The 13,214-nt window shown below is 39.2% G+C and overlaps 2 protein-coding genes and 1 pseudogene across 4 annotated transcripts; all 3 read left to right on the top strand.

The window, feature by feature from the left end:
- The first annotated feature begins 382 nt into the window (after positions 1–382).
- On the top strand, positions 383–2,541 carry LOC110745071 (ATG8-interacting protein 2-like; annotated as a pseudogene). Its single transcript, XR_015834115.1, has 2 exons — positions 383–668; positions 1,389–2,541. The product of XR_015834115.1 is annotated as an ATG8-interacting protein 2-like (transcript).
- Positions 2,542–2,671: 130 nt separating this feature from the next.
- Positions 2,672–6,059, top strand: LOC148296930 (uncharacterized). 2 transcript variants are annotated; one of them, XM_088249624.1, is made up of 3 exons: positions 2,672–3,810; positions 4,130–5,064; positions 5,258–6,059. In XM_088249624.1, exons 2-3 carry the CDS (start codon positions 4,762–4,764, stop codon positions 5,300–5,302), a joined length of 348 nt encoding a protein of 115 aa, XP_088105750.1. In that variant the 5' UTR covers positions 2,672–3,810; positions 4,130–4,761; the 3' UTR covers positions 5,303–6,059. Both variants share the same exon structure in this region; 1 of them encodes a protein (XP_088105750.1).
- Positions 6,060–7,527: 1,468 nt separating this feature from the next.
- Positions 7,528–9,571, top strand: LOC148296929 (uncharacterized). Its single transcript, XM_088248673.1, has 3 exons — positions 7,528–8,672; positions 8,886–9,318; positions 9,413–9,571. The coding sequence occupies exons 1-3, from the start codon at positions 7,528–7,530 to the stop codon at positions 9,569–9,571; spliced, it is 1,737 nt and encodes a 578-aa protein (XP_088104799.1).
- Positions 9,572–13,214: the final 3,643 nt, after the last annotated feature.

Raw genomic sequence — 13,214 nt, 5'->3', positions numbered from 1 at the left:
GCAATATAGTAAATTTTTAACTATTTGTCTTTTAATATATTAATTCAACTAATTAGTTCTCGATTTAATGGTATTTCTTTTCCTAATGTTAAAAGAGGTGATAAGTTTGAAACCTTCAATATTGGTTAAAAAAAATTCAAAGATTCAATCTCTTTTGAAAAATATCCAACATTAAATTGGACACAAAAAAATTCATTAAAAGTTGGATATGGTAATGTAAATCTCGGATGTAAATAGCAACCCACGCGAAATGGATAAGAAAAAAGGAAAAATAACTGAAAATGACAATAACGCCACTCATTAACAAACAGAAATCTGGCGTGACGCAGTAAGTTCCTCGCTCGGCACACACGCAACCCTCACTTCCGTTACCGGTAAAATCACAGCTCTCACCCCTACACACCCGCTAGCCGACAAACCTCAACCCCACCTGATACAGCCGGTCAACCGACGTGTCCAGTTTATCCTTACCGGTACCGCCGGTTTCCTTCTTCATCTCCCTCTCTTATTACTCGAGAAATCTCCGCGTATAAAATACCCCATCCCCCTCCATTTATTCTTCCACTTCCCGATACAGTCTTTCTTTTAAACCTTCAACCCCGTCACAACCTCGTCGTTGCGATTCTCGATCATATATTCCTCTAGATCTAATCCCGTCACGAGTTTCTGTGAGTTCTTCGTATTCGAAATTAATCCGATGTATTTGTTTATTTTTTGGTAGTTGATTGTTGTTTTTGATTGATTGGACTGGTTGATGCTTTTGCTTTAGATTTGGATTGTTTGGAGGAGTTTGGTGGTGTTATTTGTATCCAATTATTCACATGCAAATTGTTCTGGTTTTTTTTTTTTGCTTAGCAGCATGTGATTAGGTTGTTGAGGATTACTTTGTTGATACTGAGGGTTGGTTCTTAGTCAATTTTCTTTTATATTTTGTAATTGGGAAAACATTACTTTTGTTAATTGCAAATATGTATTTGTCATTTCTTATATACTGTACTCTGGTTTTTGAATGGAAATGAGAACTTTGTTCTGTGTAATATAAGGTTAGTTTGATTTTTATGGGTGGAAATGAAATCCATAGTAATTACTATTTTAGTGGCCAAAAATAGATTATGTATGAACTTTTTATTCTTATTTAAGTGTGGTTTTTAAGTCATTTTAATTCATTGTTGTTGACCCAAAAGAAAGTTGCTTGATCATACACAAGATAGTTTTGCTTTAAAGTAATGTTCTGCATGCATTTTACTGCTTAAATGTGTTGTGACCGAGACATTCTCATGACCTGAAGATAAGAATTGATTTGATTTGTATCTCTTTTTACGGCATTCTGATGGGTTTTTTCTTTTTGGTTACTTTGTGTCTACTTGGGCCTTATAAATGTGAAATAGGAAACTTCCTTTAAGATGGCAGATAATGAGGAGGTAGAGGAAAGTACTGCTCGTGGGAATGGATGGGAAGTTGTCTCACTTACAGAATCAACATATGCTGCTTCTCCTGGTCCACAAGGAGTTGAACTGAACAATGACGGCAAGATCAATACCTATGAAGAGCAAGCGGAGACTTCTCATGCTCTGTTCATGTCTGGTCACTTTGTTTTTCCACCCAGTAAGCATGAGAATTTGCCTGTGGAGACTGACAGCAGCAAAATTCATAATGAACATGTGGACAAGGATGCAGTAACTGAGGCTGAGATAGGTATTGAAGGTGGTAGGTCCAGTGGAAAGGAGGAAGAAACTTTGACTTTGAAAGGGTTGAATGTTCCGGATGAGTTTACGGGATGCCGTTTTGAAAAGAGAAGGATAATATGCTATCCATTGGTGGTACAGACTTTGAAGAAGGCGCTACACTGGAAGGGTCTATGGCTGACAAAGAGCAGACTATATATGATGCTGCTAAATATAGTTTAGATGGTGAAACAGCTCTTGGTGGTTGAACCCCATATGGTGAGAGCACTGCTCTTCCTGGACGTATTGAACCTTCAGAACAAGGTTTAGATTCTTCTGAGGACATCTCACAATCCCCAAGGCTCCCCTCTTTACACTGAAGGATATTGACAAGTTCGTCTAAGCACCACCTTGAGGATGCATAGTTTTCAGAGAATACAATGAGAGAACCTTGACTCTTCAATTGCTTTGAGAAGGGCTGCGGACATTTCTTCTTCTCTTGTAAGCTCACGATCAATGAAGGTGACGATGCCTTTATCGGACAAGGCCTTGTACAAATGATCTGTAAAATTGGTGCGTGTATCCTCACCTCTAAAACTTAGAAAGATATCATGTGTCCATGAATCAAGAGTGACAGAAGAAGAAGAAGAAGAAGAAAAGACTCGTCGCTTGGCCATAGGAGGCAAATAAACTAAAGAGCCTCAAAGAATTGGGCTCTTAATCTCTTGCTATATGTCAGGCCTCTCATGCTTACGAAGCAGTTTCCTACTACCTTAATTGTGATTAAGTTGAAGATGTTTGTTTTTGTTGAACAAAAAAAAAAAGATTTATAAAAAAAATCACTTGGGTTGTGTTTGTCTAAGCCCACGTCCAGCAACCCTTATCTAATATAGATGATAAGTGTTTTCAAAGAAACAAAAGAAAAAGCGAGTAAATCCAATTATCCCATATGCTTTTCAAATTTCAAGGCCAAATGATAAAACAATTCAAAAGTGGTTTGATCCCACGTGCAAGTACCCTCATTTTCCTTGAAGCTAGGTAATCAGGTTCAAGAAAGGAGTTCAGAACAAATGGGAGTTTGACCGGCCAATCTCAAAAGAGGTTGGCGGTTCCCATTTTTGTGGGGCTCGACAAAGCAAGTCATCGTCGTTGGAAATTGATGTCTTGCACATCTAAAGAAAACAAAGCCAGCTTTATGAAAGAGAAAAATAGAAGAGGGATGTGATGGAGCCACCACATGAAAGTCCAAAAAGAAAAAGCAAAGAAACAATAGCAAGAGGATTTCTTCTTCCCTTGGCATGCCGTAAGCTAACAAATCTTTGAAATCAAGGACTCGCCTCAACTCAACACCAGCAAGAAGGGATTTTACAAAGCTAATGTTGTTGGCTGGAAATCCAAGAAGGCCCACATACTCGAGACAAGTTCGAGAGAGTAAAACACCAGGGCTTCACACTTGAAAGGATCTCAATCTTAAGTCCGTTTGCAATAGTGTAGTTCCACTTAAATTCAAAGCTGAGTCAATCAGGGACTACCAAATCAGTTGAAGTGGGCTTCATGGGGCTTGTACAAAGTCACAAAGATCATGCAACAAATCCGAAACATAAAGTCTAAGTTATGCTTATTAAAATATTGGGCTGTCAAGAGAAAGCAAATATCTCAAGACCCGACGTCTCCAATCTCGCATCTCAAGATTTGATGGTATTAAATAGGAAAAAGTACAGTAAACCCCCCAACCTATTGGGGCATTTTCGAGTACATCCCAACCTATCGAAAATTTACAATTACATACACAACGTCACGAAAAATTACAAGAGAGCCCCCTCCGTTAGCTGCCTACGTGGCGTTTAGCTGGACATTTTTTTAAGGGCATTTTCGGCATCTCAAGTCAATGGGTTTCGCGCCAACGCAACACGTGGCGTTTTTTAATTCAAAATAAAAAAAACCCCAAATCGATTTGCAGATTCTCGTCCAGAGCCCCTCCCCTCCCCACTAAAATCGATTTCCCCCCCCAAATCGAAACTTATTCCCCAAATTGAAACCCAAACCCCATTTCGTGTCGATCGAAAGCGCACAGAGAAGGCTGGGTTGCTGTAAGTCGAGATGGCGTGGAGTTTTCGTCCTCCTGGCTGTCGTCCTCCTCGTTACTGTAAGTTGCATGTGGTTTTATTCCTTCTTGCTTTTTGGTTTTGTCGTACAGAGCTTGCGGTTTTGTATTTTCTGAACCTGTGATTTGCTTTGAAGTGTGCTTGAGAGTGATATTTGTGGTCCATGGTCCATTTTTGTCGGTGTGTTGTTGGAAAAGCATAAAAAAAAAAAGCACTTTGTTTGTGAGACCAAACTGCTTTGGATTCCAGACAATACTCAGTGGTCCAAAACCTGTGCATTTGTTTATGTCCTTGTGTATTCACCATTGCTGTATTGAACAATTGTTTATTGTGGCGTTTGCCTGTTATGTGGCTTTGTAGGTGAAGATGATAAGTTTACTATTCGAATGAACCATGGGGGTTCTATATGTGACAACCTGTATGTAAATGGGACTGTGGACTTCATTGATTTTTGCAATAAGGACCAAATGTCTATGTTTGAAATTGGTCTGATGGTTAAGGAGTTAGGCTATGATGGTATAGTGTTATATCACTATGAGCTTCCCAACTCTTCTTCTGTAGAAAAGCTTCTCTCTGATGCAGATGTTATGAAAATATGTGAATGTGTGCCTAGAGTGAGGGAGATAGATATTTATTTGACACAGTTGGCTGATGACCCTTATACCTTTTTAAACAAACACAAAGAGATCAAGCTGCAAAGGGTGGAAGGTTCCGAGGTAGAAAAACAGAGGTCACTGGTGATTGGGGATCTAGGATATGCTGATTGTAGTCTTGTTGTTCTTTATAGCAGAAAGAGCAATGTTGAGTAGGCAACTACATATCCTAAGCCACATAAGGTGAAGATAGTGGAGCAAGAAGCAGTGAATAATGTTGGGGATTTTTCAAAACCTGAGGCACCAAAGAAGGGAAAGGGTAAAACAGTGGTTGCACTTGAGGCACCAAAGAAGGGAAAGGGTAAAAGAGTGGCTGCAACTGAGGCACCAAAGAGGGGAATGGCTACAAGGTCTTCAAAGGGTAAAGTAGTGGCTGCACCTAAGGTTCCAAAAAGGGGAAAAGGTAGAAAGTCTTCAAAGGATAAAGGGGAAGATAGTGATGCATCTAGTTTTGTTGACAGTGACTATGGGGGGGATAACATTGAGGAGATCGCTGAGGAACACAATTTTTTGCAAAAGTGGATTACAGACCGTGCCCCAGTTGAAGATACTTTTCGGCCTCTTGAAGATGGAGAGAGAAATGAGGGTGAAGGTGGTGGTGTTAATGAGGGTGAAGGTGGGGTCTGTAATTCAGACAACTTGGTAGGTGGGGACTGTTCGGTTCATTTTTACACATGATTTTTCATGTTATTCACCTCTTATTTTGAGTTAGTTCTTGACATTTTATAGCTTTTTACTTCTTTTTTGTGTTTTAATAGGTTTTACCTTGGTTATAATGAAAATGAGCTAAAAGTGCATTATTAGTGATAAATTCTGTTTTTGTTCATTTTCGTAGGTCAACTTCTTGGCCTCGGATCAGCATGCTCCGGTGCTCGGATGAGGTGAAGATCTTCATGAAACTTGTTCCAATGGATGTTGACTACAACATATCCAAATTTGAGCTCCATTGGATAAGTATTGCCTATCCAACCAATCCAGCATGTTACCACAGCTCTGGAAATCCGACTTGGCCAGTTTTCACCTCCACTTAGTGTGATCTTACTTCTACTTGTTACCATGCCATTTGGTAACAATAATTTACTTTAGTTAAGTGGAATTTTCTGAGAGTATATTTGTGAGGACAAAACTTCATCATGAGAGGAGACAAGAAAACAAAGGCAAAAGTGTGCCATGATGAAAGGAGGAGAGAGAGGAGCATAGAGAGGAATCAATTGACTTTGGGCAGATTGGAAGGGCAGCAGCTAAGGAACGTATCATTCATTCAGTTTTTATTCCATTTTGCAGTGACTTTCTAAAAGCTGGGAGCTAGAGAGCTAGAGGAGGAAGACAAAGTCATCCAAGCAAGAAGTGGAAGAGATTTCCACCATTGAAGACCTTGAGCTTCCACCTTCACAAAAGCTGTAACTTCTTTCTAGTTTTAATTTGAATTTGTGTTTGAAGTAAGTATGTGTAACTAAACTCCATAGCTAGGGCTTAGGTTGAAGCCCTAAACATGATTACCTTATTGTTTTGATGCTTGAGTGTATGAATTCCTAGATATTGTTGATGAATTCCAATTCACCAAATTAATCTATCCTTGATGTATGTTCTTCTTTGATTGATCACCTTTGAAAGCATGCTTCTTGAGATTGTTGGGATTATGTGTATCCTCATGTTATCCTAAGCAATAAATGGATGAAGTAAGAATCATCCATGTGAATTGGTTTCTTGAATACCTAATGTAAACACCATGCTATTAGGATTCTTGTGATGTTCATATTCTCTTTGAACTTAATGGGTTCTCCTTGTAATTGAATCGAAGTACGAACCATACCTAGGTTCGGTTATGGGGAGGGCACAAGTATTGTAGCACGAACCATGCACTTTACGTATATTAGAGAGAATCAATGCGTCTTGAGCCACGACCCATGGTCTTGATTGCGAACATCTTCATCAACACGTTTAGAGTTCATCATTTGAGTATTCATGAACTTGGGTAGAATTGTTTAGGGTGGATTCCGAAACCCTAGTGTTTGATACATTTTAATTTCACAATTTGATATTTCATCTCTGCCATTCACATTTAAATTCAAAGTCCATTTACTTTCATGCAATAGAAATAGGTCACTTGAACCAAATCAAACCCCCCCCAATGTGTGTGTGAGTTGTGTGTTCGACACGTTATGTGTCTTTGTTACTGAATTTTATTTGTTTCTGTAATTGTTTTGGACTTTTGGTCCGCGTTGTATTCTTGCATTTTCTGTTCTGAATCCAACCGTATAAAGAACGTGAATTTTCGACGTACGGTTGGAAAGTTATAGGCAAAACATTGGACAGAGGTCGAAACTGAAAAACAGAGAAACGAATCTGCCCAAAAACGACCGGTCGTCACTGTTCACGCGACCGGTCGTCACTGTTCACTGTTTCACGGCACTGTTCATGTCACTGTTCACTGTTTACGGCACTGTTCACAGGTGATAAACAGGTGATAAAATGGCGATAGAAAATGCTGTTTGTGTTTTTCTTTAGTTTTCTTGTGTTGTTTCATTTCTTTTGCACTTCTTTACTTATTTTTAGTTTCCATTTTGCATTTGCGTATTTGTGGTGTGTCAATTAAGTGTTCTTTTTGTACTCGAATTAGAACTTATAGGCAACCGACAAGTTCTTCGTGGGATCGACCCCGTACTTACACAATCAATACTTCGATAGATTCGTGCACTTGCGGGTATTTTTAATTGGTTGTTTGCACATTAAATTGTGTCCTTTTAGGAATGCAACAGGGACCAACCTTCACAAACTGGTCAAAGTGGGGACCAACCTTCACAAACTGGTCAAAGTGGGGACCACCCTTCACAGACTGCTCAAAATGAAGACCATCCTTCACACACTGGTCAAGATGAAAACCACCCTTCACAGACTGGTCAAAACAGGGAGCCGCCTTCTCTGACTAGGGAGTTTGAGCATACAAATCTTCAAGACACCAGGTTGGAAGAGGGGGATCAAGCAGTGGAGGATGAGTTGAAAAGTGTTTATTCAGATGAAGATGATGAAAGAGATGCAAGGGGGAAAAAATTCAAACACTATAACCATGAAACAGACAAAGAAAACCCTATATTTGATACTGGAATGATATTCAGTGACTGCAAGGTTTTTAGAGAAGCTGTTCGTGAATATTGCTTGTTGAGTGGGAAAGAAGTCACTTTCACCAGGAATGAAAGGTATAAGCTGAAGGCAGTGTGTAAGGCAGTGAGTTGTCCGTGGCAAATTTATGTGGCTTGGAAAAACCCTACAGATCGAAGCTTGGTGGTGAAATACTATAATCCTAGTTACAATTGTGTCAGAGTTTTTGCTAACTCACAAGCCTCAAGTAAATGGTTGAGAGATAAGTTCCTACCTAGGATTCAGACAAATCCCACAATGCCTCCACAGTCTATAGTGAACTCAACCTCTTCTGAGTTTAAAGTAGGTATATCAAGGATGAAAGCTTACAGGGCAAAGGCAGAGGCGCTTCGACTCATTGAAGGAACGGTTGCTGAGCAATATGCCATGCTCTGGGATTATTGCCATGAGTTGGAAGACAAAATCCCTGGCTCTACAACAAATATACACTGTGAGTCTGTTCATGGTGAAATAGTTTTTAAGCGATTGTACATTTATTTAGAACCATTAAAGAGAGGGTTTAAGATGAACTGCAGGCCTTTTATTGGGTTAGATGCTTGCCATTTAAAAGGGGTTTATGGTGGACAGTTGGTTACAGCAGTTGGGATCGATCCCAATAACGAGACTTGGGTGATAGCATATGCTGTGGTTGAGATGGAAACAAGGGAGTCATGGACATGGTTCATTGATCTGTTGGCCAAGGATGTGGACATTGTTAATTCACATGGATGGGCCTTTATATCTGACAAGCAAAAAGGACTGCCTGGTGCATTTGAAGACCTTGTGCCTAATGCTAAGACAAGATACTGTGTGAGGCACCTTTGGGATAACTTCAACAAAACTTATAAATGTAAAGTTTTGAGGGATCAGTTATGGAAGTGTGCTAGAGCTACCAATGTGCCTTCTTTTAAGTATCAAATGGAAGTAATGAAGACCTTAGATAGCAATGCTTGGGAGTGGCTTGCTGAGAAGCCGCCAACACAATGGTCTAAGTCTCATTTCAGAACACTTATTAAGTGTGACATGCTGCAGAATAACTTGTGTGAAAGCTTCAACAATACTATCAAGACAGCAAGGGACAAGCCAATTATCACAATGCTGGAGATGATCAGGTGCTTGTTGATGAGAATGATCTAGTGGAGTAGGGACAAGATGAGCAGTTGGCCTCATAGGATATGCAAGAACATTTTTGACCATCTGCAAGACAAAAAATTAGAAGCATGCAACTCTACTGTGCAATGGTCTGGTGGTCCTAAATATCAAGTCAATGCAGGAAGAGGAGACCAATATGTGGTAGATTTGGATAACCACACTTGTTCTTGCAGGAAGTGGGACTTGTCAGGCATTCCTTGTGCTCATGGAATTGCTGCCATACATTACAAAGGAGGGCAAGTTGTGGAGGATTATGTGCATTCTTACTACAGCAAGGACAGTTACATGGCCCTCTATACCAATCTGATTATGCCAATTAATGGGTCACAGCTATGGGAGAAGACAAACCAAACAGCAATAAAGCCACCAGACTACACTAGACAACCTGGAAGGCCTAGAAAGGTGAGAATAAAAGGACCTGAAGAGAGAATAGATAAGACTGGGAAAAAATGGTTGGGGAGACAAGGAATGCAAATGAGGTGCAGTGTTTGTGGCTCAACTAGCCATAACAAAACCACTCACCATCGAAATCTACCTCCAAAGGATAAATCAAGGGGTAGAGGGAGACCAAGAAACATACCTAACCAAGACCCTGCAATTGCTGCTGTGAGTGCCTATTATTATTGCTAGCCTATTCATGAAACTGTTTTCGTCTTTGACACCAATAGAACCTGAAACTGTTTTTTTTTTTTCTCTGTAGGAAGAAGCAAAAGTAGCTGCAAGAGCAAGGAGAAAGCTTGCATATGGAAGGGCAAAGGTTGCTGCTGCTGCAAAGAAGGATGCACTAAATGCTTCCCAGCCAAATGCAGCTGATACTGCTGGAATTGGATTGGGAGCATCCAAGAGACAGAGAACATAGGCTCTTAGTTCTTAGTTTATGCCATGTATTGTATTTTGAACTAGTGCAACTTTTGGTTTTGTGATGTGGCCATTTTGTCAACTTTTGGTAAACTATGTATATATTTTGAATTGGTTATATCCCAATTTAGGTGATCATGTTCATTTTGTATTTTGAGCTGCAAATGTTTGCAAAGTATGTATGTATTTTGAACTCAATATATAATGGATCATGCCTTGAGGCAAACAGTCTATGCATTTGGAAATTGCAAGAACATTTTTCATACATAAACATGTTTCATACAAACTGACATGGGAGATTACGCAACAAAAGGCATTTCATACACATAAAGCACTTTCATTTGCCAAAATATCCCACAAATGGCCACAAAAAACATCTCCCAAGTCTCCTAAATTCTAGACCCTAAAATTGAAGTGCTAATTTCACATTCTTGGAAGATCCAGCGTCTCTCCATTCCAGTACTAGCATTCCCAACAACACAATAAAAAATATCCAAGAACCCAGAACACTTGCTAGTAGAAATCTCCGTGCTTTTAAGCCAGCTCCAACCTCTATTTTCAATTTTCGGTTTTCCTCTTCTTCCTTACGTAATCGTTTCAATAGTCCACATATCACAATCTTCGACCTCTCGCATACCTGTGGATCATACCATTCAAAGAATGCACAACCTCTTCTTACCCCATAATCAGCGCAGCCCCAAAATCTTCTCCCAGGGTTGTTTTCAGTCAACGACGTCGTCAGACGACATTGATTGCCGCAGTGGCAAATTGGCGGGCCCACTTCGCATTTTCGATTCGCAGACATCGTCGATCTCGTCGACCTCGTCGACATCGTCGTTTTCGTCTTCTTCGAGTTGGAACCTAGCCAACGACTTCTGTCGATTTGGGGCTTAGGGTCTGAGGGGTTGTGGGGGTGTTTTGATTTGGGGGTTTTTTTATTTTAAATTAAAAAACGCCAAGTGTTGTGTTGACGCGAAACCCATGGACTTGAGATGCCGAAAATGCCCTTAAAAAAATGTCCAGCTAGACGCCACGTAGGTAGCTAACGGATTTTCTGACGATCTCACTAACGGAGGGGGCTCTCTTGTAATTTTTTCGTGACGTTGTGTATGTAATTGTAAATTTTCGATAGGTTGGGATGTACTCGAAAATGGCCCAATAGGTTGGGGGGTTTACTGTACTTTTTCCTATTAAATATGATGAGCTTATTCCATTACAAGTCTCAAGCTCAATGGAGTTGTCCATTAAAAATCCGATTGGCAAACAATTGGTCCGAGTTCTTAAATTCATAAAGCATAGATTAGTGGGTTCAAATCCATAGCGCCCATTAATTCCCAAGGCAGCAAATTAAGGCTCAAGTGGTGTAAAACCACATCAAAAGCCTAAGTGGTACAAAACCACTTCAAAAGCCCTACTAAGAAATGTGGGAAACAATCATTGTGGCAAAGAAGCTATTCATAAATGAGTGCCGATTCAACCATGGTGTGACGGTGACTCTAATCCAAATAAATGATTGGTCATGCCCCGAGCATCAAGCTCAATTTCAAAAAATACCAAAGGAGCATCAATATGGATTAACGGGTTTATCAATCACAAAAGTCCATTAATCTCAAATCCCCCAAATCATGCATGGATTTAAATGCATGTGTCAATGATCAAATTCAATTAGTGGGTTCATCAAAATTGCCCATTAGTTTTTTTTTTCCTGACATTGACAATGAAAAAATGGTACAAAATCATTCAAAATTTTCTCATGGGTCATCTACCCTTGCAAGTTTCAATGAGATCACATTCAAATCTCTCAAACACAAATTCTTAATTAGTGGGCCACACTTACCCATTAATTTCTAAATTTGGAACTACGTCGGTTTGATCTCATCAAGGGTATGTAGGCAGTCTAGCATCTCAATAGACGCAGCCGCAACCAAATTTGAATCCCTGGTTTATTCTAACCAAATTCGCCCAAACACTTTCCCAAATGCAAATGTCAATTGTAGAAAATTAGTGGGTTCATCAAAATTGCTCATTATTTTTCTTGGACATTGACAATAAGAAAAATGGTACAAAACCATCAAATTTTTCTCATGGGTCATCTACCCATGCAAATTTCAATGAGATTAAATTCAAATCTCTCAAACACAAATTCTCAATTAGTGGGCCACACTTGCCCATTAATTTCCAATTTTTCCCATGGGTCATCTACCCATGCAAATTTCAATGAGATTAAATTCAAATCTCTCAAACACAAATTCTCAATTAGTGGGCCACACTTGCCCATTAATTTCCAATTTTTCTCATGGGTCATCTACCCATGCAAATTTCAATGAGATTAAATTCAAATCTCTCAAACACAAATTCTCAATTAGTGGGCCACACTTGCCCATTGCCCATTAATTTCCAATTTTTCCCATGGATCATCTACCCATGCAAATTTCAATGAGATTAAATTCAAATCTCTCAAATAAAAATTCTCAATTAGTCGGCTACACTTACCCATTAATTTCCAATTTTTCTTATGGGTCATTTACCTATGAAAATATTAAAATCTCCAAATTGTCTCAAAGACACAAATTCTAAATTAGCGGGCCACACTTACCCATTAATTTCTAGATTTGGAACTACGTCGGTTTGATCCCATCAAGGATACGTAGGCAGTCTAACATCCCACTAGACTCAACCGCAACCAAATTTGAATCATTGGTTTATTCTAACCAAATTCGCCAGAACACTTTTCCAAGTGCAAATGTCGATTTTAGAAAATTAGTGGGTTAATCGAAATTTCTCATTATTATTTTTTGGACATTGACAATAGGAAAAATGGTACAAAACCATCCAACTTTTCCCATGAGTCATCTGCCCATGCAAATTTCAATGAGATTAAATTCAAATCTCTCAAACACAAATTCTTAGTTAGTGGGCCACACTTACCCATTAATTTCCAATTTTTCCTAGAGGTCATCTACCTATGAAAATTTTAACATCTCCAAATTGTCTCGAAGACACAAATTCTTAATTAGTGGGCCACACTTACCTATTAGTTTCAAAATCGATTCTCTGAACTACGTTGGTTTGATCCCTTCGAAAGGGTACGTAGGCAATCTAGCGACTCAATCCAGATGCAATCGCCCAAATCTTAAATCTAAACAGAATCCCAAGTTTATTCGGAACTAAATTCGCCCCAAATAGAATTCAAAATTGAATCCCTCGTTTATTCAGCTAAATTCACTCAATACAATATGAATCAAATTTTCCTTGCAATGATTTATTTATTCATTGCAATTCTTTGAACTACGAGTGGCTTAATTCCCATAAGGGATTCATACGCACCCTGAGGTTCGACTTAGAGTAGCCACAAAACCAAACACACATGTTCTGTTTATTTATGATGGAATCAAAGGGTGTCCCCTTGAAGCAAGGGATTGTAATTAAGAGACACCGCGTCTCGAATGGATCGAATCTAAAATAATAAAACCCCATTATTTAATTAGTGGTGGTGAAATTAGGTTAAGAGGTTCACATTTTTTCTTCAATAGTTTTGTTATTGAGACGCTACCTTTACCTCTTCTTTTTGTTATGGAATTTGTCTGTATCTCAAACCCATGGGTTTCTTCATCCACAGTGAGCTAGTGGAGAACATGTAATGA

Source organism: Prunus avium, chromosome 2, assembly GCF_965620075.1.
Source record: "Prunus avium chromosome 2, drPruAviu1.hap1.1, whole genome shotgun sequence".
Taxonomy (NCBI): domain Eukaryota; kingdom Viridiplantae; phylum Streptophyta; class Magnoliopsida; order Rosales; family Rosaceae; genus Prunus; species Prunus avium.
Note: the sequence above shows the minus strand (reverse complement) of the source record. Positions and strands in the feature narration are given on the sequence as shown.